Below are 26,906 nucleotides of genomic sequence, written 5' to 3' on the forward strand. Positions count from 1 at the left end.
AAGAAGATCATGTTTAGCCTGCAACAAAACAGTTCAGAGAATTAAGCAACATGACTGCTTTCCACAAGAGCATGAGTTTATAAGAAACCAAATAAACTAATTTATTAAAACCACTAGGCCCTGATGGCAGCACCCAACATGCTCAGGCAGACGACAGGTCCCTAGTTCTAGATCAGCACTCAGCCAGATCTAGCCAACATTTAAATTTCTCATAATGCCCATCACATAGTGTTGCTGTAGGGCACTGTGGAAAACAAAATGGCACCCTCAGTGCCACAATACATTAGGAGTGTTGTAGGAAATTTAAATCGCTGCTAAACCCAGCCACTGCTGCCATCTGCTACCACCAACTAGTAAACCTGCCAGTTCTTGTCAAAGGTTAAGGGCCCCATCAGTAAGCCTTATGCCCAGGTTCCTCTCAAATACTGAAAAAACGAACCCTTTACCCACTCCACAAACAAGATAAAAGAAAACCAACCATGTGCGTATGTAATCAAAATCCTCACCCTACCTCGTTGAATCTTGTCACCAAATCTTCAACAGCATTGTGTTCCTCATTCGGGGCAGAAAGAAGAGTGGCGGAAATAGAAGCCTTAAGAGTTGATAGTTTGCTCTGGCATTCAGCATTCCCCAAATCTCTGGTTAAGAAGCAGAGGTAGTCGATTGGCAGTACTTTTCTGTAGAGATCCTGCTCCTGCTCAGTCAGAATACTAGCAACCTCCTCTGGAAACTGAATGAGGTGCTGAAGTTCTACAAGTTCTTTACTGACACCAGCTACAGTGGAAGCAAGGGCATTTGATCCAGCCATAGATGAACTCAATTGTCGTTCTAAAAATAAACAAATGCAAAATTTTAAAAGAGGTAAATTTCCTCCTTCCACTATTAACCAGAATTTCACAATAAATGCATGACATATTATGTGGGGTTTTTAAAAACCCAACTTAAATATTCCATTATTACAAGTGGATAGCACCTGAAGTTCCATTTTCAGTATCTATAAATCATTGTCCTCCAACACAGCTGCATAAAATTTCCTGTAACACAGGCAAATTACACTTTCAAGTAGACAGCAGAAGTCTATGGATGATGAACCACTTTATCACCTGCTAATGTAGCAATCATGGCAGCTCACCAATTGATGGCTGTTGCCAGCTATTTCATATATCAGGCATTGGCAAACTCCGCCCCTCCAGATGTTTTGGGACTACAACTCCCATCATCCCTAGCTAACAGGACAGTGGTCAGGGATGATGGGAATTGTAGTCCCAAAACATCTGGAGAGCCAGAGTTTGCCTATGCCTGTCATATATGAAGGCTGTCAAACAGTAAGTTCAACTATAATGTCTACAACAGCAATATGAACTTACTTTCAGATGGGCAGTAAAATAATTGTATCTGCTTCAGAAATGGAAGGTTTTTTTTGTATTTGTTTTGCTCTAGGATAACTCCCAAGTGGCAAAAATAATTGATATTTACTCAGTCACTCTGCAGCACCAAGTGAAGATTCCCCCACTTCTTTGTCAAGGAAGCTCACAAACACACCACAATATGACATCATCACAATAATAGGGGAATGTGAGTAAAGTTATTCCAAAGTGAACAGGAAACCATAGTGAAGAACACAAAGTAAATAGCTAGGGTTCTGTGTGCCCAACCAAAAAAATAGGCTTGGTGAACTGAGCTGGCTGAAATTTTCCTTAGTAAATCTGCATAGTGAAACTAACAGAAATTTTGTACAGCAGTGTATGAGACTGTGGCTCTGAGAAGCTAAGTCAACCATTCTTCCTTTTACAATTTATTTGCTTGTGTACTTATAAAGTTACTACCATGAAACATACTACAATAAGACATACCCCCACTCCCAGAGGCACAGAATCATGCAATGGAAAGCAATATAGGTAGGGAAACAGAATAAGAAACATAACAATGAATTTTAATGGCTACCATCATCACACAGAGTTCAATGGAATAAACAACTCAGCACATCTGATCTAATGGGAACTCCAAATAGGAAATCACTGTCAAATAAGTATTGTGTTCAAAAAGAGTACTACCGTTTATGTTGCCAGTACTTAAAAAAAATATCAGTGTTGATCAAGGTCACTAGCACAGGTATGCTAACTGGCTTGCCTGGTAAACAAGCAATCAAGCTGCAGCACAGCTCACTCACATTCATGTTTGATTATTGCAAGAATCTCTACCTTCTCAACCCAAAGGAGGGTCTCTGAAAATGATCTCTTTCAGGCTGGTGTGGATTTAACACTCCTAACTTTCCCTTTTCTGCTTGCTTTCAACTAATTCCATTCAATTCAAGTGCAGCCTATTCCTTTCGCACAGGTTTAGCTTGTTCCAAAGTCTTCCTCAGTAACAAACCTATTGAAATCCTTCCTCCTGAGCAAATCACTCTCTCTCTCTGCCTCTCTTACCTCACACGTTGTGAGGACAAAATCAAAACTCTACAGTTTGAGAACAAACAGGCCAAAGAATTCTGAAGATCTTTGAAAACAAAGCTTTTATCTTGGTCTCCAAATGGTACTCCTTGTCCTCACACGACTGCACCTTCAATTCATTCCTGTGATGAAAATCATAACATTGGAAGTGGTTATATGCCTGTCTCGTTGCAAGTTTAGACAAGAGCTTGCACAGCAGCTCACAGAAGCAAGCTAAAGGGCTCTACAGTATTGGTGTCAGGCCACATCTGAACTTGACTAGAATCCTCTGCCCTCATCTAGACCACTAGACAGACCTAGAACTCCAGTTTGTTTCCCCTAGGCTTTTCTTTTATAATATGCTTTGTAATCTGTATTATGGCCGCTTCCATTTAAAGGATTAGTGTTTGCTTTTACAATAGGAACATTTCTGGTTGAAAAACAAAATTGGAGGCAACCAATGTCCTTCACCAAAGTGGTACCCATACAGCTAACTGGCACCACTTGTGCCACGGGCTCAAGGTAAATGCTCATAGTCACTGAGAAACCATTATCATGTTTAAATGATACCCCCCCAAAAAACCCCCTGTATTTAGGGTATCTAGAGGGGCTAATCTAATGACATTTCCATAACTAATTAATTCTGCACTCCATTTTGGCAACCACATCATCCATAGCTTTTTTCTACATTGTTGCTCAACATCTTGCTCCCAACTTTGTGAAATCTTGGTTGGTCTTGATAAAGGCTAGCTACAATTTGTGTGCTCTTTAGCCAGTATGACTTTTTCTGCCTCTCTTATTTTTCAAATCTCACTTGCCTCTTGAGGCTGCTCATAATTTTTGCATCACATACTTTTATATTTGCATGTCAAGCTGCAAAGCCCTTCATTTTTCTTTTAAGCTAATTTTATAAATAAGCATTCAACTTATACAAACTGTGTGACTTTTGTTAATTCTCCAAACCAAGCACACTCCTATTGACCTTTCTGGGTCATTGCTGAATTCCGCAACACCAATAAGGTAATTTGGTTCACTGCAATATAGTCTATTTTACAAAACTGTCCAGTAAAGATCCTAATACTAGTGATATACCTGTAAGATATGGGTTCATGGCCTTGTAACACTATTCTTCCCTGAAATGTTCTATGCTACATCAGATTTGTCTGCCTAAATCTTTCAGTAAGATCTTCCTTTATACTTCTCACAATCTGCAATGTTTATCATTAACAAGACACTGTATTAATCTGTTGAAAATATGAGAAAAGCAAGCTTTGCTGCTGGAACCCAGGGCTACAGCTCTGCTGGTGCAATGGACTTCTGTGCATGCTACAGACTCTCATCTCCTCCAACCCACAACATGCCCTCCAAATCAGTTCCACAGTTGCCGGAGTAGAGGACATGGAAGTCCTGGCATGCCAGCAGAACTGAGGGTACACCACCTTTCATTTTCATGCTTTAAAGTTATGTTTCTTCAAGATGCTACTGCAATTTTTTTAAAAAAAATACTTATGCTTTGCAGGCTGTGCAAAGATTAAAAAAGACTAATTCTGAATGAAATGCATAAGAAAGTAATCTCGCCAAGAACAGCCTGATGTTTTGTATTAAGAAAGCCAGGATTTTGCTTGTTTTTAATGTTAGTCTCCATAGACATACTGGGGACAAACAGGTTGTTCCAGTCTGATACACTATAAAATAACTTCTCTCAAGTGAGGACTTATAGGGAGGGAGGGATATTTGCTCTCATAACTATTAGGTCTAATCATGCCATCTAAAAACAAAGAAAATTTACCTCAGATAAGTTGTCGCTTGGACTGTTCTGAATCAGTCGGCCAGCAAGTTGCAATTAGTCCATGCTTGCCTAACCCTCGGTCAGAAAGCAATGGTTTAATGTCCTTGCCTTTTTAAAGTATCCACATAACTTACACATTATCATGTTATCTGAGAAATCCTATAGGATGAATGTGTCTCAGGCTTATAATTGCTAGTTACCCCCTCCCCCCCCCAAAAAAAGGCACAATGGAGGATTAAAAAAACCCTTTTTTTGGCTGCCCTCATTCTTTAGTTCAGCTCTCTTGTCATTTTTGTGGCTGGAGAATTTGTATGTAATTTATATAAGTTTCCCTCTGTATGAAAGCCTGGGAATTTTTTAAAAACACACAAGGGAGTGTGAGCCAAGATTTTTTTCCATTTTTCTTGTCTTTTTTCTTGTAAGCTAGGTTCTCAATACTGCATCTCTGTTCTGTCATTTCCCCTCCTACTTCATGTCTGTGTTCGCTAATAATGACTGCACATCAGGGTTTTACTTATTCCTATACATTAGCCTTCATAAACTTGGCTGGTGGCCTCCAGTTGCTGGCTGGCGTTGATGGAGACTTGTAGTCCAAAACATCTGGTGAACACCAGCCAGATTGGCAAAGGCTGCTCTATATATCAACAGAGGAATTCGCTATTTCTTACAATCTTTACATTAAAAAATCTAGTTCATCAATGGTTGTTTTTTTCTTTTCTTTTTACCCTGAACACATCACCATGTGTTACCGTTGTATTTAGTGAAGTACATTGGTCACACGTTTCAGATCATGAGAGTTGGACAATTCAAGAAATTGTAATAGCATTTTCAGAAAGCTAGTATATTTAACCGGAACTTTGGTTTCAGCATTGTTTCCTGCTATAATAACTTTAACCTAGATGTTCTCGACATAATTGCTTCTAATTTTAAACCAAAGCAGTGCAGATGAAGCTTGTAGAATTGTGACCCAGATTTAACATTTTTCAATTATTTAAAAATTGCTCAATACAACAGTCAGAGATAATGAGGCACAGCAGTGTGGTAATAGCAATCACACTCTAAAAAAACAAGTAATGGTAAAAGTCAGGCTCTTCCTGCAGAGTTGAAAATTGCTTTGCTAAATTGTTTTGTGACCCCATTTTATAAATGATGTGATATAGTGCCTATTATATGAACAAAACATCTTGGGAAAACTCAGTGATATAATACAAAGCTGGAAAGGCAATCTTGCACTTTCTTTGAAGGTCACTTGGCATTGGCTTATGGTTATGGCCCCTAAACTGGAGATTAGTCAACTCTGATTTATAGGGTGTTTCTGAAAGGTGCTGCAACAACTTACCGTATTTTTTGCTCCATAACACTCACTTTTTTCCTCCTAGAAAGTAAGGGGAAATGTCTGTGCATGTTATGGAGCGAATGCCTATGGATGGGGGGGGGGGGATCTGCTGCAGTCGTGAGCAGAGGATCCATGGTTCCCCTTCCTTCCCTCCTCCGTGGCTTGCTTTGCTCGCTTTGAAACAGCAAAGCGGGAGAAGAGCCATTGAGTGGGGAGAAGAGAGGAACAGAGAGCCTGGTTACAAAGCAGGGATCCACATGGATCCTCAGGATTTTTGCACTGGGTCACCCCAAATTCACATCAGATCACATAGCATGTCCATGGCTACAGCTTGCACCAAAAAAATCACGCACCCACTGTTGCTTGGGGCCGCAGTGGTGCAAAAACGTGGTTACAAAGCGTGGATCCACATGGATCCTCAGGATTTTTGCATTGGGCTACCCCAAACTCACCGTCAGATGACATGTCTGTGGCCACAGCATGAACCACAAAAATCATACATCCACTGTTTCGTTTAGAATATTTTCCCCCCTTGTTTTCCTCCTCTAAAAACTATGTGCGTGTTATGGTCGGGTGCGTGTTATAGAGCGAAAAATATGGTACCTCACCAAAAATTAATGTTAATAATAATCAAGAGTGTATCTGTTTCAACAGTGTCTCTGTTTCTATGGGGCTCTAGGATGCAGAAAGCTGAACACCCCACCCTCAAGCAACTTCATCCTTATATCCTGAATTTTTGTTCATCTCCTAACAGGATGCGGAAAGTACATCAGTCAAGGGGCTCACCAGGGCTAGAATTCAAGATCTGGTCCCACAGCCGGTCAATATACGTCACTCAAAAAGAACTAACTAGATGAAGGTGTGTTCTACCTGCTTCAAGTCTTTGAACATATTCACAAAAACAAATTTAGGAATTGAAGTCTCCCTTCCCAAAAAACTATTTCTGCTAGCTTCTTCTACTGACCTCTGCTGTCTCTTCTCCACCCCCCATTTCCTTTGTCATGGCACCAATTTGGAACAACCACAAACATGTGCCTGCTCTGCGTGTGCATGGTGTATTTTAAGAAGCTGTTGTACAGAAACCAAACAGTGTAGCTTCCTTTTGTTAATTTTACTGACTTCATCAGTGCCAAAAGAAAAAGTAATTTTCAATAGTTGGTGATTTTCTGTCATTTCCAAGGTGTTCCACAAAATAGAATGGGTGGGAAGGGAGAGTTACAACTTCTTTATTAATTCAGCAGGGCTTCTGTTTACAGAGCCTCTCCTCTTCCCAGAGGGGAAGGATTGTGAGTGGAAATCGCTTCCTGAGCTCACAGGGGGGGCATGGCCAGGCCCCCTGCGTCACTGGAGTCCTGGGCCCCCACCATGCCTCGCAGCCAGCCAATCCGGCTGGGGGAGGGGCATGGTTTAGTCACATTTAAATGGCTGTGGGCCCACGAGTTCTTCCTTGTTTTGTTCCTGCTTCCTCGGATCTGTTCACAGCTGATTTAGGTCTATTCCTTGAATGGGAACCAAAACTTTTATACTGAAGAAATTTGACTACTACTCATTCTGAATCCTGCAAGGGTAAATAAATGCTTGTTGTATGCGGCACTTGAAGCAGAGAAACAGTGGGTTTGGACAGACTCCTCTACCACATTTCTCCTGTGCATCCTCTTCTCATAATGTTATTTTACTTTAAGAAAAATGTTGGGGCACCGTTACAAGCAACGTAATGTGCAATGTGAGCTTGCCCCCACTGAGTAAAGTGGAATATTATATTGGCATTTCAAATGATGTGGGGACTATTTTACTGGAAAACAAAATGCTTTAGTTTTGTTTTATTTATCAGATTTTTATACTGCCTTCCAATATAAAATTATCAGGGCAATTCACAAAGTTTAAATAGAGTAAACATACAATAAAATGTTTTCAAATGTTTCTAATGGAAGTAGGTTACTACTAAGGTTATTATTGCACTAGTGAAAAGAAAATAATAAATAGCATTTAGCTTTCCCATTTAAGATGACGTTTCCTGTGCACACAAATGTGAAAAATTAATCACAAACCATAGGGCAATTAAAATTAGCCTAACTTTTATGATCTCCTATCACAATGACATCTGTTTGTGATATTATATAAGTATTATATCATGCCATTCAAGTATTAAAACCGGACAGCTATTATTAGCCATCTTTCTGGAATCCCAAAGACAGTGCCAGTAATTCTGTAATACAACAGCTATGTAATTGAGCTTAGTGACTCAATACAGTCATCTTGATCCTGATCCTCCAGGGCATGGTTTGGATGTTCAAGACCATGCTGCAGGATCAGATATTCCCCCATTCACTCCTGCTTTCCTTCCCTTCCCCCTTCCACAGCTTACATAACCAATGATGTCCAAATGGAGCAAATTATGGTTAGAGCCAAACAGAAATTATCCGGCATGTGGGAGAATTCGTGGCTCCATGGACTACCTTGAAACATGACTTGAAGGACTGGAAACATCTGAACTGGGCAGTGATTGTAACAGAAGGAATGCTTCAAGTGATATCTAAACCCATTATTCTTAAGGCTTGCATTACTCACAAATGTTAACATTTGTGCCCACACCACAACAAGCAAGATATTAAGGGAGTGGAAATGTGTCACTAAGAATTGTAGCAGTGTGAAATAGAGAGAAATTTGATTCAGTTAATACTTAAGGCAAATATATCCAATTCTCACTTCCTGAAACAATATGTAGACTGAAATATGTAGACTGAATTTTGCAATGTTGTTCTCCAACCAAGTAATATGTACCAAAATGCATATACAAAGTAAAGTGTGCATAAAATGCATTGTATTAGAGAAAATTGCTTGCAAATGTATATGCTGGGCAAAACTGCACAGGAAAAAATGTGCATATTAGGAGAAATTCATGCTAAAATGGTGAAGGATTTATATGAGAACTTCTTAGAAAAAGAATTTGCAAATTGATATGGAAACACGGAGAACTGAACTTAAGATCAGAAAAACGAGAAACTGAAATTGACAAAATCACCCTTCCCTAGTTTTGAAGTCAACTGCAACTGTACAAGTCAGCCCCTGGGATTAAACACTTGCAAATTATTCCAAATAACATTTGTTTGTTAGCAGAGAGAACATGTTTTATCTGTTAACTCGATTTTCTGAACGAAACATCCAGTGAGAGTTAACGACACCCGTAGAAAATGGCTAAACAACATTACACTTGTTTAGTAGAGGAATGTTTAGGCTCATGCATTTCAATGTTTACCTATATTAGGTGCAAGTGTCACAGGTTTGCTTGTTGTTTAAGCATAAAGGCTGTGATCAGAAAACCATGAATTCGCTAACAGGCAACTAAGAAAAAGCAAATGCTGTATCTATATGTCAGGTGTTCCTTTCCATGGTTAGTAAAGGAAACCTGTACCCAGGTCACAGTACATGACAGTAAAAACAACCTCCTCTTATCTCCATCTCAGAAACATTTTTTTTTATTTTAAATTTAAAAGTCAGCGGCATATAGGCCATAGGAATATTAAGCTTACCAGTAAACAGAGTTGCTCTTTTGATTTCCTTCTAAAATTCCAGAAGGACCGATACTTTCAAAAGCAGAAGAATATCACACACTGCACTTGTTTGTCCTAGCTGTCAGGAACAGCTGCTCAGTCTGAAACTACGAACTGTCAAAATGCACAACTAGCATGCTTTGTTTAAGCCACAAAGAAGACATGCGGAAAGGTCAGGTTACTCACTTCCCAGATAAAAACTAAAACGCTAAGAATCCAACGGGAGGTATTTTACATTTAAGGACAGGTAGACATTCCTACTAAGAGGAGCAATCCAATCTACAAGAAATCCAAGTCAAAGTATTTGTAAACCTGTTTGACAGTACGATTGAATATACATGCCCAATCAGAAGCACGCTCCAGTGACTACAATGAGACTACTCCCAAGTAAGTGTGTGTCAGATTAGTGTCTTAGTCACACACACAAAATAAGAACACTGACATCTCATGGAAATCAATGGGACTTAGACTGCAATCTTATACAGTATCAACTTACCTGGGAGTAAGTCACTGAATTGAATGGGACATACTTCTGAGTAAACATGTATAGGATTGTGCTCCAGAGCATGTCTTGGAACTGCACACCTTGTAATCAATAATACTAAATTGATCTTAACATGCAGGTAATATAATTTTTTTAACCTGGGGGTGTCCTAACCTGTAGACCTCAATATGTTGCTTAATTACAGCTTCCACCATCTCTGGCTGATCACCACTGGACACAGCTTATCCAACCCTCAGTCAAAATAATTATTTCACATCTAATACATACTGGTAAATTGGTTTAAATCAGCATTCATAATGTTATTTCTGTGTTTGAAAAAGGGCGGCTAGTTTCCATGAGTACAGAGTTATTTTATCAAGTATTCCATTATTGGTTTATGAAAAAAAAGCTTTAAAAACATATGAAGATAAACAAAGTCTCATAAAGGAGAGTTGCAGAGGTTCACACAATACATCATTAATTTTAGGGCTTGTTCACATAGGATATTATTTAACTGTTAATGCATTCTCACCCCCCTTTGGAATTAGACCAGAGGAGTGCACATCTGCACATATTTGAATCTGTATATAAGAAGCAACTTCAGTCTTTTCCATTCATACTAGTAGGTATTCCCTTTCTAATTTGTTGATTCTATTACACCAATTAAGTACTGACAGGGCATTCATGCAAATAGTTGTGTGCATATATCCGTTCCTCCATTCAGGAGCACACCAGAAATAGTTATGAGCATGGCTGGAAAACAAATGAGGAATTAGTAGCCATTAAAATGGAAGTAACAGAAAGTGATGATTGAAGCCAGCCACCCCAAAATACTGAAATAAATGATATGCAGCGCCCGAGTGCAGCAGTTTGGAGCCTGATTTCCCTCCTTATCAGATTATCCCCATATCTAGAAAGAGATAATCACCTCCTTTGATCATAGGGTTAGGAAACAGCAAAAAAGCATATCACTACATAAGAAATATTTATTAAGTTAAATCTTCCATTTTTAATATGCTACACAAGTGCATGATAGATTCTTGAGGTCATAGAATCATTGATTTGTAGAGCCAATATTAAGAGAGGAGATTTGAGTGTGGAAAGTGAAACGGAAGGGCAGAAAGAAGCTCAGAAACAGATGACAGTCATGTTGCCAGAGCCCAGATCCTGCTTATCTGCTGTCAGAAGGGGGGCAATTTGTGTGCAATAAACAGCAGGAAAGGATGGCTTAACAATTCCCCTGCCTCTCTTGCACTTCCAGGGTTCTAGACCTGTGTTTCTATTGCAAAATCATGGCAGGGGGGCGGGGGAGAGAAGGTGCAGGAGGAGCGGATGGAGAAGCTGTAGCAAATTGGGGAATAATGTAAGAAGCATTATTCACCCACTAGTTTTCCCCACAGATTGCCTCCTTTGCAGTGCAAAAGCCGCAGTCAAGGTACGGATACATAGCTTAGCCATGTAATCTGTAGTTCAAGCCTTAGTAAGCTACATATTTCTTCCACAAAACAAAGAGTAAAGAGCAAAGCATATCTAGGTCATTTTGTACATCAATGCATTCAGCCATCTATAACAGAGATACTTAAATATAACAATATTTATCCATCACAGCTTCCTGTTAACAATCTATGCACTAAAAATGGAAAATGTATTTATTTGATCCCTGTTTTTATAAATCTTTTGACAAAAGACCCGTTAACATTCAGGAACATAAACAATCTTCGCTATTTGATACAGAGACAGGAATATATTTTGAGTGTATCCAAAACAGTTATGACCTGCTCTGTTCTTTAACTCCAAACTCATTAAGGCCTGCTCTAACCCCACTACTTCACCTAATGTAAGCATATTTGAAACACAGTATCTTTATATAGTGGTGTGTTGACATTATAATCTAAAGTGTTTTACAATCCTTTAAAAGCAAGAAATTCTAGATGTACACCTACGCACTTCTAACCTACTCAACAATGCAATGGCATGACATGCCCTATATAGAAACCAGGATAGTTCACCCATGGACTTTTAGCTTAATGCATGTGCAATATGTTTGGGGTCATTAAGGAACTGACTGCAGAGCACAAAAGCAAAAAACCCAAATCAAGCTGCCTGCTAAACGGTAATCAATGGACATTATCTGATTATGTCAACTCAGCCTTTGCATGCGATGCTTATGCTAGTGTTCTGAGCATTTCTTGTCTCCCCCCCCAAAAAACCCACTTCAAGTGTCCAATTAAAATAAAATAAAACTACAAAAAAGTAGAATCTTTGTAAGCAGAGAATTATACAATCTTAATTCTGGAATGTGAAAGCCTTTGGCTCCCATGTAAGCGAAATAAAAACTTTGGATCTACTGCTTAAGAGTAGACTCACTGAAATCAATGGGATTACTCTAAGCATGACTAAGTGTGGATCTGACCCACTGATTTAACTCACATGGAATTATTTAAATATATACAATGTTATTTTGAATTCTTAGAACTTGGGGAGAGCATACAATCAGTCCAATTAGTTTATCATCTCCAATTTGGAGAAGAATTTGAGGCCGTAGGAGCTCCCCACTGCCACACTGTCAAAGATGATTAAGCTTCCCTTAATTACCTTTTAGCATGGTCTTTCCAGTTGATCCTCCTAAAATATTTAGAGTACCACTTCTAGCTCCCAGTGACGTGGTTGCTTCTAGTAGAGCACCAGTGATAAAATTGGAAAGGGAAGTCCTTCGTAAAGTAGCACGGTATTCAGGAGCTCTTTGAAAACATGGTGTTACGCAAGGGCCGTTGCCTCTGCAGCACCAGTCTGCATGGTGTTGAGGTGTTAGTGGTTCCCTCAAAGGGTAGCAAAAATATTCTGAAGAGTCTTCTGTTCCTTTTACTGACCTGAAGATCTGTGAAACACAAAAAGAGAGAGAGAGAAATTAATTTAGCACTTGGTAGAAGAACACTTGGTAGAAGAAGAAATTAAAATGCTGATCTTATGCATTGCACTAAAACGTTATTTGAATCAAAGGTTATCTGATCACGGCTGAAAATGAAATTAAATGAAAAGAATTGTTGCAGAGACATTAGACTGAGGTGGTCTCTCTGTAGCAAATAGTGGGTTTTAAAGGAGGATTTGAAGAAAGGGAGAGGTGGCGGAAGGAAAAAATCCCAGCATAAACAAACATCAGGAGAGAACAGATAGAGTTGTTTGAGGAAGTAGTCTCTCTGAACATACCTGTGAGATGCTGAGAGGAGTCGAGTAGGAGGAGTAGAGGTTACAAGAGGTAAGAACAGAAAAACAGGATGTGACAGAACTGTGGAGACTTCTGAAAGTAGCAACAAGGAGTTTGGAAGAGTGCAGGCGGGAACAGGAAACCTGTGCAGGGATCTGAGGAAGGGCTTCACATTGACTAAGTAACAAGCCAGGTAAATGATTTTAGCGACAGGATTCTGGGGACTTGAATGAATGGCCACTTGTTTTGTCCTTTTGAACACAGCTAGCTGTCATGGGACTTAATGGCACTGGGCGTTTTTAAGGGTGTAGCCTCTAAAATGACACACCATGCTCTTGTTGAATCTAGAGGCCTGAACTCCTCCTAGTGTCTCAAAAACCCTAGGCTTAAAAAACAAAACCTAAAATCCTAAATTGCTTCCGATAGAAGGGTTTCACAACAGAGGAGTGCTATTCCTTCAACTTGTGCATTTCAACATACTAGTTTATATAAAATATCATTTATGGTATATTTCAAGAACTGATAATTAGTGCATTTGTTAATGTATAAAGTCAACAATTTCTGTAAGTCCTGCTTCCTTCCATTGTCTGACAGACAGAATTGATTTGCCAACTAAGGATAGCATATTGTGTATTTTGTTTAAATGGGCTGTGGCCCACTAAAGCCCACAGTATACCATATATACTTTTAGTCTTCAAGGAGCCACAAGACCCTTCATTCTTTATAAAATAAATAATTCAGAATGTATTTGCAAAGTTACCCCTAGATACTGTTATTTAGTAAGCCGGAAGACAGCATTTGTGACACATAAGGTTGAGACAACCTGACCTTTAAAGATTATCTTTTTTCTGCAGAGCAGAAATCAACCAGCAGAATCAATCATATTCTTAATTACTACAAGATAATATATAGGGTGTAAGTCAATTGTAGAGCAACAGTATTTTCCCATGGTGGCTTCCAACATTTTAAATAATTTAGAACTATATACAAAGTAATCACAATAATAAGAAAAGTAGTTCTAAACACTTCTATTACACTTACTTCTTTTCAATATAGCACAGCCATACAGGTATAAGAAAAAGAATTAAGAGAACAAGCTGAAGGCTCCAAGCAGCTTGTCCACATCGTAAGGCTGCACAAACGACACCCATGTCCTGGCTACATTCATCTCTGACTCTGCCAAAACTGTGGCATCCAAGTTGGAGCCAACATGAGTGATTTATCTGCAAAATGCAATGAAAACTGGTCGCAGTGATCCTCTGAGGACTCTTAACACTTGGTTATCTCTAGACCTTTATACAAAAAGTTCTTCATTGCTCAAAAGTGTTCTGCTGGCAGGGAAGTACGTTTCTTTTTCATTGCCACGATCACCACGGAATCCCTACAATTGTTTTTTATTTGTCTCTGGTAGCACTCATTACAAGTTTCCCCTATTCCCTTTCCACTCCCTGCACTGTAGTCCAGTTGTCATCAGCTTTCCAGAATATCAGGCAGCTGACTTTACAATTGGGTCAAAGACGTTTCAGGAGGATTGCACCAACAGACTAAGCCTATCCCTGACTGTGACTAGAGCTTCCACAAAATGGCCAGCTAAACATGGAGGAAAAGCCCCCAGGGACCTCAGGGAACCTTCTGGATTCATCAGCCTTTAAGAGTAGACCATAGCAATTGGTCCTCCATCCCTGCAAGCATTGTGACATCAGGTGTGACGCAGCTCCTACAGTGGTTGCAGGGCCTGCCAATCAGCTGATAGGTGGCTCCTGCAAAGCTCTGTGACTTGCAACAAGGCCCAAAGTGCTGTGACTGTTGGTGCTTCCAAACCCATGCCTTTGCAAGCATTGATGACCACAGCAGCACTTGCAAAGGGTCTTGGCTTTGCAAGTATGACAACCGGCTCATTCTTGTTGGTGGTGCCTGAAAAATGCTGAGCCTTTCCCACTATAGTTTGAAACCATGTGGGCAAAAGAAAACAGGGTCACATGACAACATAGTGAGCCCACAATGACCTGTGGAGAGAGGGAAAGATCCAGCCCACGGACTGTATTCAATTCCTCCCCTCTGATCTGGGTCTTGCTCTTGTCCCAGCCCCATTCAGATGAGGAGGAAGGACTGCTGGGAGGAGCACAGAGAGAGGAAATGCCATGGTGTATCTGCAACAGCAGGACTGGACGCCTTCATCAGCCCCAGCTGCAACAAAAAATGTCTCTCCCTTATCGGTCTCTACAGCCACAGCTGGTGCTGCAAGCATCCAACAGTTTGACTTCACTCCCAAAGGTGCACTCCATTGTCTCCCAAGACAGACAGATGCCAACCAATCTGTATGCTCAATGTGGCATATGGTTTTAAAAGAAAATAGAACAAATCATAAAATCATCACTTTAAAAGATAAAACAGTAGAAATAAAATCAGAACCAAACTAAACACCTCAATAAAACAAAAGACTCAGAGAAATAAAAGTGTGTAGTTCAGCTTGGGTTGAAAAGACAACACGTTCAGGACCAGGAAAACCATCCTGGGAAGGGCATTCCAAAGCTGGTGTGCCACTACCCAAAAAAGAGGAGAGCACTAAATCCAGTCACATTCCACCTCACTTTCAGGGGTATAGAAGGCAGAGGAAGATCTTAATATGTGTCAGGAAAAGGCACCAAGGTTCCTAAGAGCAAAAAACAAACAAAAACACCAGCACTCCAGATTATGCTCAGAAAGAAGGAGCAGTGCAGCTGTTTTAAAACGGACAAGTATGTTTTTAAAAATCTGAAATACATGGGGGGATGGTATCTTTCCCGTTATTAGCTGCACAATGGCAAACAGTGGTGAAAGTATGCAAAATGCCCCAGCATTTAACTATGCAGCAGTCTTCATCTCACCATCCTTTTTGCTGTATTTACATTCAATCAATCATCCCTAGTATACCTCTGTTACTTGCATAAGAAGTCTTCTTTTCTCTGAAAGTATTTGGCTAGCAAAAATAATTTCTAACGGCGGTAGTTGCTTTCCAAAACCTTTTAAAGAAGTTGATATCTGTTGCTTATGCTGCATTCAAGTTTTTCTTAACTGCTAAAACAAAGAAACCTTTTGTTTGGAGAGAGAGGCGACAGTGGCTTGCTGCAAAAATGATATAAAGAATAATAATGTTAATCTCTAGTGCATGGAAGGAGACATTGGGGCACTTAACTGTCTCCAAAAATGCGCATTTCACCAACTGTTTTCAAAATAGTGTCTGGTTTTCTGCAGCGTACAAGAACTCTGCTCAATTATATGCAGAGATGTAGGTTAGAGACAGGTAAATGAAGCACATGCTCTTCTGGAACCTGATGTCCAAAGAAAATGACAAGTGTAAGTAAAGAAAGAAAAGTATATTTTACTTGACAGTGTTTAACCATATAGCCATGTGAATTTCAGAGGAGAGATTATATATATTTCAATAAACCGTTGCCTGGCATGTTTCCAGGCCAACTTCAGCACACATGCACTCATCACTCTCCGTTACTGTAAGAAAAACTATAAGGAACTGGGACAGAATAGTGGTTGGCAGTGTCAGCGATGAGCCAAGAATCTAAAGTGCTACATAAATGCCAAGAATAAAGATAAGAGTCACCAGATGAGAGTCAATGCTAGAATTCTGGAAGGAATTGCAAACGATGGGCAAGGGGGCTACTTTCATCAGAGAGAAAAATACAAATTATTTCCATACATTATCTGGCTAGGGAGCAAAAGATATAGAACAAGGATATAGTGTTCTCCAAAGATCTAACTGCACATTTCATGCAGACATGTTTAAACAAAATGAAACCCACCTTCACCACATAAACACACTTTCAAATGGGATTATCTAACAAAACAACAGCAAAAAATAATAATCATTCTCTCCTTGCTTCAAGACATTTCCTCAAATTCCTTCCTTTCCCAAACATGTGTTTTGAACCCCATGCAGGAAGAAAGTAGATTGAAGCGGATTTGGAAAAGGAATAGCATCAAGTCCCCACTATCACTATTGCTGCTTATCTTCAAATTGCTCGGCCCCATGAAAGCTTTTCCTGGAATAAAAGAGGGACAATGGTTTTAACTACATGCATTCACATGCAACATGTAGTTCGTTAGGCTCCATTTAAGTCAATCTGAATGTCATTATTCTTAAGGAACTTTATTTCATCTTTAAACAAAACAAAATAAAAAACCTTTCTTATAAGGTATTGCAAATGAAAATATTGTTATAAGTTTGTGGGTGCCAGATTCCCCCAAATTCCTGGGTCCAGTAAGTGTTAGAATTTAATTAAGGTTTGGAGTATTAAGCAGGATGCCAGACACTGAACCTGTGGATTTAGCAAGTGTTAGAATATAAGTCAGGCTGGCTGCAGTAAGTGTTGGAAGTGTAAAGAAAAAGAAGGCACATTTTTTCATATGTGGTGGAATTGTAAAATAATTAAAAAATCATTGGGAAATGATTTATAATGAAATGAAATGAATGTTTAAGACAACCTTTGTTAAAAGACCAGAAGCCTTTTTGCTAGGCATTACAGGTCAAGATCTGCCAAAAGAAGAGAGGGAACTTTTTATGTATGCTGCAACAGTGGCTAGAATATTGCTAGCCCCAAAATGGAAAGACGACGAGATACCAACTAAAGAAGAATGGCAATAAAAACTGATGGAGTATGCCAAAAAGGTGAAGTTAACTGAAAGACTTAGAGACAAGGACAATAGAGACTTTTTAAAAGACTGGGAACCATTTATGTTGTACCTAAGAAACATTGTAAAGAAGTGGACTCACTTGCAGGGTTTGAGTAAACACTTACAGTTAACAAAATAAGCATAGAGATTAAGATATAGTAATTGGAAAATAACGAAGTATGAGGTAATTTGAAAACAAATGCGTTAAAACGATAAGAACCTAACAATATTCAATTTAAATAATGCAATTTTAAGGTATAATAAAATATGCAGCAGAAGTTAATATGTAAAAAACCAGAAGAGAAAGTTGAGGGAAAATGGGGGGGGGGGGAGCTGGCTATTTGTATTTTTCTTTTTATTTGAGATGATGTTACTGTGATGAATATAAAATTGTAAAACTCAATAAAAAATATTAAAAAATAATATAAGGCAGGCTAGTTTCCTGACGAGATAATCGCCGAGATGACGAGCCATTAAGAAAACAAAGGAAATGTGCTGGCCTATTAAGAAAGCTAAGGAAAAGGGGTTCTGTGCAAGGCAGCAAATGGATGGGGCTCCTCTTCCAGCTCTTAGAGGACAAAGCCCGAGTTTAGTGTTCAGAGTTGGTTGTGATGTGACCTAGACTGGAAAAAGGTTGCAGGCTGGTATAGACAGCAAGCTGAATGGTTGGTTTCTGGTTGAATCTAAGGCTGCGGTGATGGGAGAAACTAGACCCTCTTGGGATTTTAATGCTATGAACTCCTCCATCATAGGATCGGGTTGTATATATGTGCAAAGAAACCATACATCATAAAGAAACCACAGTCTCCGCTGTGCCTCATTCCCAAAACACAGACCCCGGATGAGCGTCTGGAACCCCTGGAACCTCACACAGTTCAGAAATTGGGGTGGTTTGAAACAATTTTTTATCCGTACAATTTCAGCAGTATCACAGTAATTATTTACTGTCAAATGTTCTGCAGTGATAGGTTTCAAAGATGACACACTCAAGACAATGGACAAGCCATTCTTGGATCTGTAAACTATCTCAGTTGTAAAAGGTAAACAATCATAAATAACTTGTGGAAGAACAAGACTGGAGATATAGCTGGCCTGTAACTCTATATAAACAGGCCATAACTCAGGAAGGTGTTGCAAATCACACACACATATACATACAACTCAGAACAAAACCTTTATGTAACAATTATACAATGGAGGTTTCAGTGTTCTGACTGAACTATGGTGGTTGGAAACAGAATGGTCCTGAAAATTCAATTACCGTACTGAAACCCTTTTTCAGGTGTAAAGATTAAAACTCTTCCTGAGTTGTCAAAAGTAGCTTGGCATTATAATACCTTAAAAACTAACAGCATAAACACCACAATGGAAAGCAGTTTTTTTCTCATACTGTGCCAATACGCAGATAGGAACCATAATATTAATATAATATACGATAATATAATAAGCAATAATATGAAACCTGCCTGGTTTCTTTTTATTACTGTTTTCCTCCTATGAAGGAACCTGTGTGTTTCACCTGAAGACAGAGACAGACCGAATAACAGCTGGGTTTTTGTTTGTTTTTTTGTTCTCAGAGAATCATGTCATGTTCCTTCTTCCCAGCAGCCATTTGATGGAACCCAAAACCTACATAGCACTTAACACAGCCTATTTAAATGCCTGCTACATCTCCTCTTTTTACATATTGAGACTGTGTGTGATCAGATGTAGACTCACAATTTTCTCCTCCCCAGCCTTCACTTATCATCTAGCCTGACAAAGAGTTCTGCAGAACTCAAAAGCATGCACACTATTTTGTGATATTTTAGTCAGGCTCACAAAGGTATTGCCCAAAAATGGATTCTGGAATAATCTTTATGGAGCAGAAGTTGAGTTTCTACATGTGTAATAAGCAAAAAAGTGAGATAATAAAATCCATTGTCCTGGGAGCATCCTGTATTCTTCATAACACTTGAAAACAGCAAGTCTTGTTTCTGAATGACACACAGGTATTTTCTGGAAACTCTCATCTCACACAAACAAGAATATTCTCTCCCTATGAAGTGTGTCAGAACTTCAATGAGCACTAAATCCAAGCAAAGCTGTCCTTTCTCCTCAAAGCGTTCTATGGCTCACATGCAGACTTTGAAAACGTACAAACATGACTGGAAAAATGAAGTCATTGTCTTACCCCGAAAGCTGTGAAAAGAATTCTAGCACAAATATATATTGCAGTATGTTTTCCTTATATGCCAGATAGTTTCCATAATCTTTTAGTTTTGCAACACTGGGAGGTGGTAAAAAGGATTTGTGAAACAGTTGCATGTACTTAAAAGTACTAGATAGGAAAGCTACATATGGGCACAATCCTATATACATCTACTCAGGGGGAAATTCCATTGAGCTCAATGGTACTTACTCCCAGGTAAGTAGATCTAAGATTGCAGCCTTAAAATGTGAAGTTTAATCAGCCCTGATTGAATTTATTTTGCATGGGGGAGGGGAAGAATGGGAAGAAGAAGCCAACTAATCTTGCCCATCTAGTGGATAAATCTATAACTCAAACCAGGCAAGTAAGAGTCAGTAAATGAAGATCATTTTCACAAGTAACAGCAGACTATAGTTCAGTACTACATAGGCATGTCTGGATTAGCCCGAGCAAAGTATTGGGTTCACACATTCCCCACTCCTCTTCCAGTGCAACTGGGAGATTTTAGTTTCACTTTTTAAAGAGTCCTGCTACCTTAGCATTATGTTTGAACCAGGGATATTGGTTAAAGAAGCCAGGTGCATAACCCATCATTTTAAATTGGCTTGTTGTGAAATTTACTAATGGAAAACAAGGTTTCTTTAAAAGCCAAACAAAACTCAGTCAAAGTCCTGCTCCTGGCTTGTTCAGCTCTTCCATGTAGCACTAAACCATGGTTTAGGATGATGTGAGAACATGGTCACTGTGTAAAAGTCTACTTAAGCCAGTAATATATTAAAGGTCTAGGATAAAGCTTTTCTGTCTTTTCCTGCTGGAGTTCAATGTCATACGAGACATCTGAATTGAAAACATTTGGCTTAGGACCAGAAAAACAAAAATACTTTATATTAACTTCTCTTATCCTCTGGAGACTAACACAGAGACAGGAACTGCAGTTCAGGCATCCATTAGATTTATTTTGTTATATATGCGTTAGTTTCAACTGAAATTCTTTGTATATTACAACTTGCTTGCAAAAATTGATGGGCAGTTGTGCTCCTTTAATTTGTAATGTTATGGTCAGTGGTAAATGCCACTACTATGATAACTCCTCAAAAATATGAAGTGATTGAGTTGAACTGCCATGAGATACAAGAGAAGGGTTTAAGCCTTCTTTAGAATTAATTACGTGATAAAAACTGGTTGACTGCCTTATATTATACATCTGAATGAGCAAACGAAGTCTGGTGGCTTGCACAGACCCAGAACTACAGCTCACCACAATCTACCACTACACCCACATAAATTGTCCCTAAAACATTTGCAAGACTATAAAGCCAACATACCGGTACTTAGTAGGGAAAAGGAGATGATCTATCAAGGATGGCCACTGAATGCTTTAGCATCAGCTTCTTCTATTTAAATTAGCAGGATGGGAAATGCCAGTTGCTTTATTGCTGTGTTAGCTAAGGTGGTGTCTTCTGCATGTTGTGGGCTACAAGACCCATCCATCCTGATCACAGGCCATACTGGCTGGGGCTGATGAGAGCTGTAGCTGATAACTATGTTAGTGACCTCTGTTTTAACATGTGAGTAGATTTTTAAGGGCAAGGCAAAGAATGTCTAAGGCAGTCTCAGATGGTGGGCAGAAGGAAGGAGCAGGAAAGTGGGATAGCGCTGCTGCTAAAACAGTGACAGGGATCCAGTAGCACTCCGTACATTTTTGAATTTACATCTGGCCCCAGCCAGCGTGGCCAACAGTCTAGGATGGTGGGAATCATAGTCCAGCAACCTCTGGAGGGGGCCACCAGTGTCCCCCCACCCGCATGCTAAAAGAATGTTGGCAAGCAAGATGTAGACGGGTTGCAAACTGAATTCGAATGATGTAGGGAATCAAAACTGGTGATTCAGTTAGAGATTCTGGGTGTTGCCCCTTGTGCCTCCACTGGGCACACAATTCAGTCCTCCAACACATTTGAGTTTGGCACCCTGCTTTATATATTACTGCCAAATATTTATATACTGCTGCCAAATATTATCTGCGCAACCCAAGTAGACAAGGCAAATTGTTTTTCTGAGTGCTGGAGACCGAGGAGCACAATGAACCACAAAATAAACCCCAAATTGCTGTTGAGTGCTTTAACTGTTCCCCTAATGTTGGCACTTCTTACTATTTCCCATCACATAGGACACCACATGGACACCACCTCCTATAGTCCCCAGAGAGACAACTCCCAGTGTTTAAGCCGACAGATCACCAATATTTGCTAATCTTGGACTTCCAATCAGAGGCAATTTCTTTTTTTACTTTCCTCATTTCAAATGGACAAAAGCACAAAAGAAAACTAAGCATTTCAAGCATGTTTGGTTATTTGTACGAAGGTGGTAAATCTGCGTCTCAGCTGTACAATTTCAGATTGGGAGCTCACATGACTGGATCTTTTACAGAGTCAATTGCATACAGAAAACGAGCATGTCAGAGAGAAGCTTTTCTCCTGACATACTAGTTCTCCAGGTGCAGATGTGTTTGCATGAAAGAGTATTTATTTAATCAATCAGTCAATCAATCAATCAATCAATCACTTGAACCTGCAGTCTGAAGCAGTACATATTAATCACCCCAACAATATATCAGATTTGATAGTTGAAGAGGACTGTTAGGGTGAGTGTATGAAATCAACATTTACAGAGGAGGAGGAGAAATTCAGTATTAATGCTGGGTGCTGACACTAATCCTCTGTCTCTGCCTTTTCTTCTCTTACTAGAGCAACAGCTTATGCCCGATACTAAAACAGTACAGTTCATCTCTGACCCTCCTTCTTAACGTATAAAGATCCATACAGTCCCAAGTACTGGGGAGTGAGGAAAACTGACAGAATCCCACCAATTAGGGGCCCTCAAGCCTCTGTGTGAAGAATGGGTCTCATTCAGTCTAGTGCTGTAACAGCCAAATAGTTTACAGAACACAAAAAAACACAATAAAGGCAGATGTTTAGAAACGCCCATACTATGTATTAGCTCCTTATCACCATCTCTAAGATTCCCCCCTCCTCCTTTTGAGGCAACGTAAAATAGTCACTGATGAAAAAGTACAGAAATATTATATTACTACCAGTATATTTACTACCAGTTTAGGATATTTTTCAGTAAGTTTACCTGTTCTTAATTCATATCATAAATATCAGTCTGTGAAACCATAGCAGCGTAAACAGTCTCTTCCATGTACATCTTCAACAATACAAGTTAAGTTACAGATTCTGGCAATCCTTTGCAATGTAATAGTAAAAATATATATATTTTTAATTGTATAAAGTGATAAAAATAAATGTAGAAATATAGCAAAATGCTCCTTTAGGGATACACTTGCCTTCATGCTTGTATGATAGAGAACAGGGATAGAGAGAGAGTATACTATCAAACCTTCCAATTAAGTCATTAATGCATTGAGGCTTAGTTTTCTAACAACTCTGAAGGGAGCAGATTCAGTAAAGCTGTCATTCAAGTTTGAGTCACAGTGTAAGAACTTTGCTTTCGCTACTTAGAATAGGACAACTTGTCACAGTTACTGTAATTTTTCAGAACTGCCATAATGTTTAAGATAGTAAACAGTTCAATTTATCAGAATGGGTAAGTTACTATGTTAGTCATGTAGTCTTGATTGCTTAAATTCCTAAAATACAGTACATATTGTAAGTTCCAGTAAAGTACACTGACATAACCATTAAAAAAAATCAAACTGAGCTATTTTAACTACAACAGCATGCAACATAAAGTAAGCAAATAACTTTATTAGGATTTCTATCATATATATATAACAGAAAGTACCTAGACATTTTATATGGAATACACAAATGTTTGATGAGGCAAACATGAACAAAATCTCTCAAAAGTAATCTAAATCTGATTCTGTAAAAATGTTTCAATACAACTGCAGTATGAAACCTCAAAATAATACACAGATTTTCAGCTATCATGTTAGACTCACAGCAGAAATCCATTTCATCCTCCAAGTAAACACAAGTCTATTATTACATGCAGCTTATTTAATATTAAATTTTAATGAATAGATTGGTTGTTCGAATTGCTAGCATTTTAGAACCATGCCTCATTAAAAAGGTTTCTAATACAAGAAGTTTAATTCTGCAATTGTACTATGATTATACAGCCAGAATGAGAACCAGTAACCAGATACTTGCAGCAAACATATTTAAAATTGGCAACAAACGACATAAAGATAATATAAACTCAAACACAAACTGGCTTTAAGGCCAGCAATGAACTAGGAAACAATAAAAGCATTTCTGTGTACAGAGTTTAGCAATTAGTTAGAAAGGAAGAACCTTGTTTAAGAAAGACCCATTTATTACTTTTGCACACATTAATAAATCTTGATATAAACACAAAGCATGTTTCAATGAAAACAGCATCCTGCTTATTACTGCAAAAGGTCTTAGAAAAACATACTCTTCTGCTGTTTAAAGGCAGTTCTGTAATTTGTACTATGAAACAAAACCTTTGGTTACAATGAATGAACCATACCTTCTGCAGTCTAAGTATCCACAGCCTGCTGAACCAAATCACATCCACTTGAAGCAAAAGCTACATTGGATATGGAATGCAAGAGCAAACACACACACGCCAAGCAGCCCAAACAAGCCAACTGTATTCAGCTATACAGGATGACAGTCTCCTCTCGTCTCAAGAGGCTATGTCTAACAGCCTGTACAGAAACTAATGTGTAGTGCCAAATCTAATCCTTTTGCTGAATTTCACATGCTGCTCCTTCACCTCTTCAGTTCCTAGTTTCTCAACAGTCCCGTTTTAAAAAAACAACCCACAAACAAACCTGTAAGAGCCACACAGAGAAAGAAAATCTGGATCGTATCACTTGCTGAGACATTTCTGGACCTGGCATATCTGGTGCTATTTTAATTTTTGCAAATTGAATAATTTTTTAAAAATAAAACTGAAAATGCCAATTCAGATATAATTATAGTATAGCATGAATTCCTGCAAAGCACAATCTTCTCAAGAGACTTAATACTTGATCTCATTGGGTTATTTTAATTAGTAATTGTTTACAAGACCTATACCTAATATGTTTTTAGGTGTCCTCAGGGGAAGTAATGGTTTAAAATAAAACAGCGGAGGCTATCCCCAATACCCAAGTTCCCCAAATCCTAAAAATATAGTGACACTTCTGCCTACTTCTGAAGACAAACTTCCTCAGCACAAGCAATGTGAAGAATCGTGGCAATAGGCAGTGACCCTCTAAGGCCTATGACAGCCTAGAATCATAGAATTGTAAGAAGGATGGGACCCAGGGGGTCATCTAGTCCAACCCCCCGCAATTCAGGAATCCTGCCCACAGCCTCCCCTGGGTGGACTTGAACCACCAACCTTCTGGTTTAACAGCCAGATGGACATGAATTTGGGCAGGTCAGAAAGGGAAGTGGGACTCTGCTCAACACACAACACTGCAAGTTCAGGGTTTCTGTTTAGGCAGAGAGATACGAACAACCTCACTCATCAGTCCATAATTCAGAGGACACAAGAATTGCACAAGTTCACCTTTATGATGTTATCTTCCTTTGCTTCTTCAACCAACGTCACTTTTTTTTACCCCATGAGAGAAATCTAGACTGCAGCCCTGTTCCAAAATATTTAGCAATATGAAGCTACTTCATTAAAACTGACCTTGCAGTTACAGTGGGATGACTAAGAGAGAGACTGATATGCATGAGTAATAACTGCTGCTTGTATCAAAAGAAACCAAGTAGAGTTACAGAGAAAAGCAGCACAGATAAGCCTTTTGAATGGTATCCAATAAATGTCAGGCATTGTTTGGGGGTGAGGGTGGGGGTAGACCGGGTGGGAATAAGCTCTGGCTCTTTTGTGGTGGGTCCTGGGCCTCCTGCCCCCTTCTCCCCTTTTAAAACTTAAATAAACCTTTGTTTATTCTAGGGCAGCTGGGAGCACTGCAAAGCACCATGCTATTGAGATCCCACCCAGCCGCCACCTTAATTTGCCAGAAGCATCTATACATATACATTAGTAGAGGCAAATCTTATATAAATTTGTGACATAGTAGTATGCTCCCAGTCTTTTAATTACTTAGCAATGACCCTATTCATCATATGTAAGCTTAGAGTTAATACAGCAACCCTATACATGTTTACTCAGAAGTAAGTCCATTGAGCTCAATGGGTCTAAATCTCAGGGAAATGTGCAAAGGACTGCAGCCAAAGTGTAAGAAAAAAAAGGTGGCCTGCAGTGCTCCATTAGCTGCAATAAATAAAGGATGAAAAATTTGGGAACATGCAATCAAACACTTCTTAAATGGCTAGTCTGTAAAGATACAGGATATCTTTTGTAAACCACTTAGAGGTTTTCCTACAATCACACAGTATATAAATTTTGCTACATAAATAAATAAATCTGCACTTGAAGGGCTACAGTGTCAGGAGCCGCAACATACAAAGGCATATTGGAGTACAAACCTTCTAATAGAGACTAAGGTTTCTTAAAAAAAACCTTTGAGGAACTATACTGAAGCATTGTTGAAGCTAAGTGAGTGTGGATCTGAGTACATGACTGGTAGCCCCAAGATTTTACCAATATGTTTTTTCCATTTTTTAAAAAGGTGGGATATAATAAACACTTTAAAACCTATTATGTGTTAGTAAAATTAGAACTGAGATCTATAAGAAAAATCCATTATCATAGAATTGTAGAGTTGGAAGGGACCCCAAGGGTCATCTAGTCCAACCCCCTGCAATGCAGGAATCTCAACTAGATCATACACGACAAAAGACCATCCAACTTCTGCTTTAAATCCTCCAAGGAAGGAGAGTCCACCACCTCTCGTGAGAGTCTGTTTCACTCTGAAACAGCTCTTACTGTCAGAAAATTCTTCTTGATGTTTAGTTGGAATCTCCTTTTCTTGTAACTTGAAGCCACTGGTTCCAGTCCGAGCCTCTAGAGCAGGAGAAAACAAGGTTCCTCCAACCTCCATGTGACAACCCTTGAGATCTTTAGAGATGGCTATCATACCTCTTCTCAGTCACCTCTTTACCAGGCTAAGCATGCTCAGTTCCCTCAACCATTCCTCATAAGGCTTGGTTTCAAGATCCTTTTATCATCTCGGTTGCCCTCTTCTACACATATTCTAGCTTGTCAATATGTGGTGCCCAGAACTGGACATGGTACTCCAGGTTTTAAGGCTCTGTACAAACTAACAAGAAACTGAGAAGAGACTTTCATGGTATTAGCCA

At 39.1% G+C, this 26,906-nt stretch overlaps 1 protein-coding gene across 3 annotated transcripts in view; it reads right to left on the reverse strand.

Annotated features, from left to right (window-relative positions):
• Positions 1-26,906, reverse strand: part of PLCE1 (phospholipase C epsilon 1) — a 115,890-nt gene that overhangs the window by 52,803 nt on the left and 36,181 nt on the right. For all 3 annotated transcript variants that reach the window (XM_053388703.1, XM_053388704.1, XM_053388705.1), the window contains 2 exons: positions 12,185-12,467; positions 512-828 (listed from right to left, as the gene is read on the reverse strand). In XM_053388703.1, the coding sequence (XP_053244678.1) occupies positions 512-828; positions 12,185-12,467 (600 nt within the window). The remainder of the gene's footprint in view (positions 1-511; positions 829-12,184; positions 12,468-26,906) is intronic.

This window comes from Podarcis raffonei, chromosome 5 (genome assembly GCF_027172205.1).
Source record: "Podarcis raffonei isolate rPodRaf1 chromosome 5, rPodRaf1.pri, whole genome shotgun sequence".
Lineage (NCBI taxonomy): Eukaryota > Metazoa > Chordata > Lepidosauria > Squamata > Lacertidae > Podarcis > Podarcis raffonei.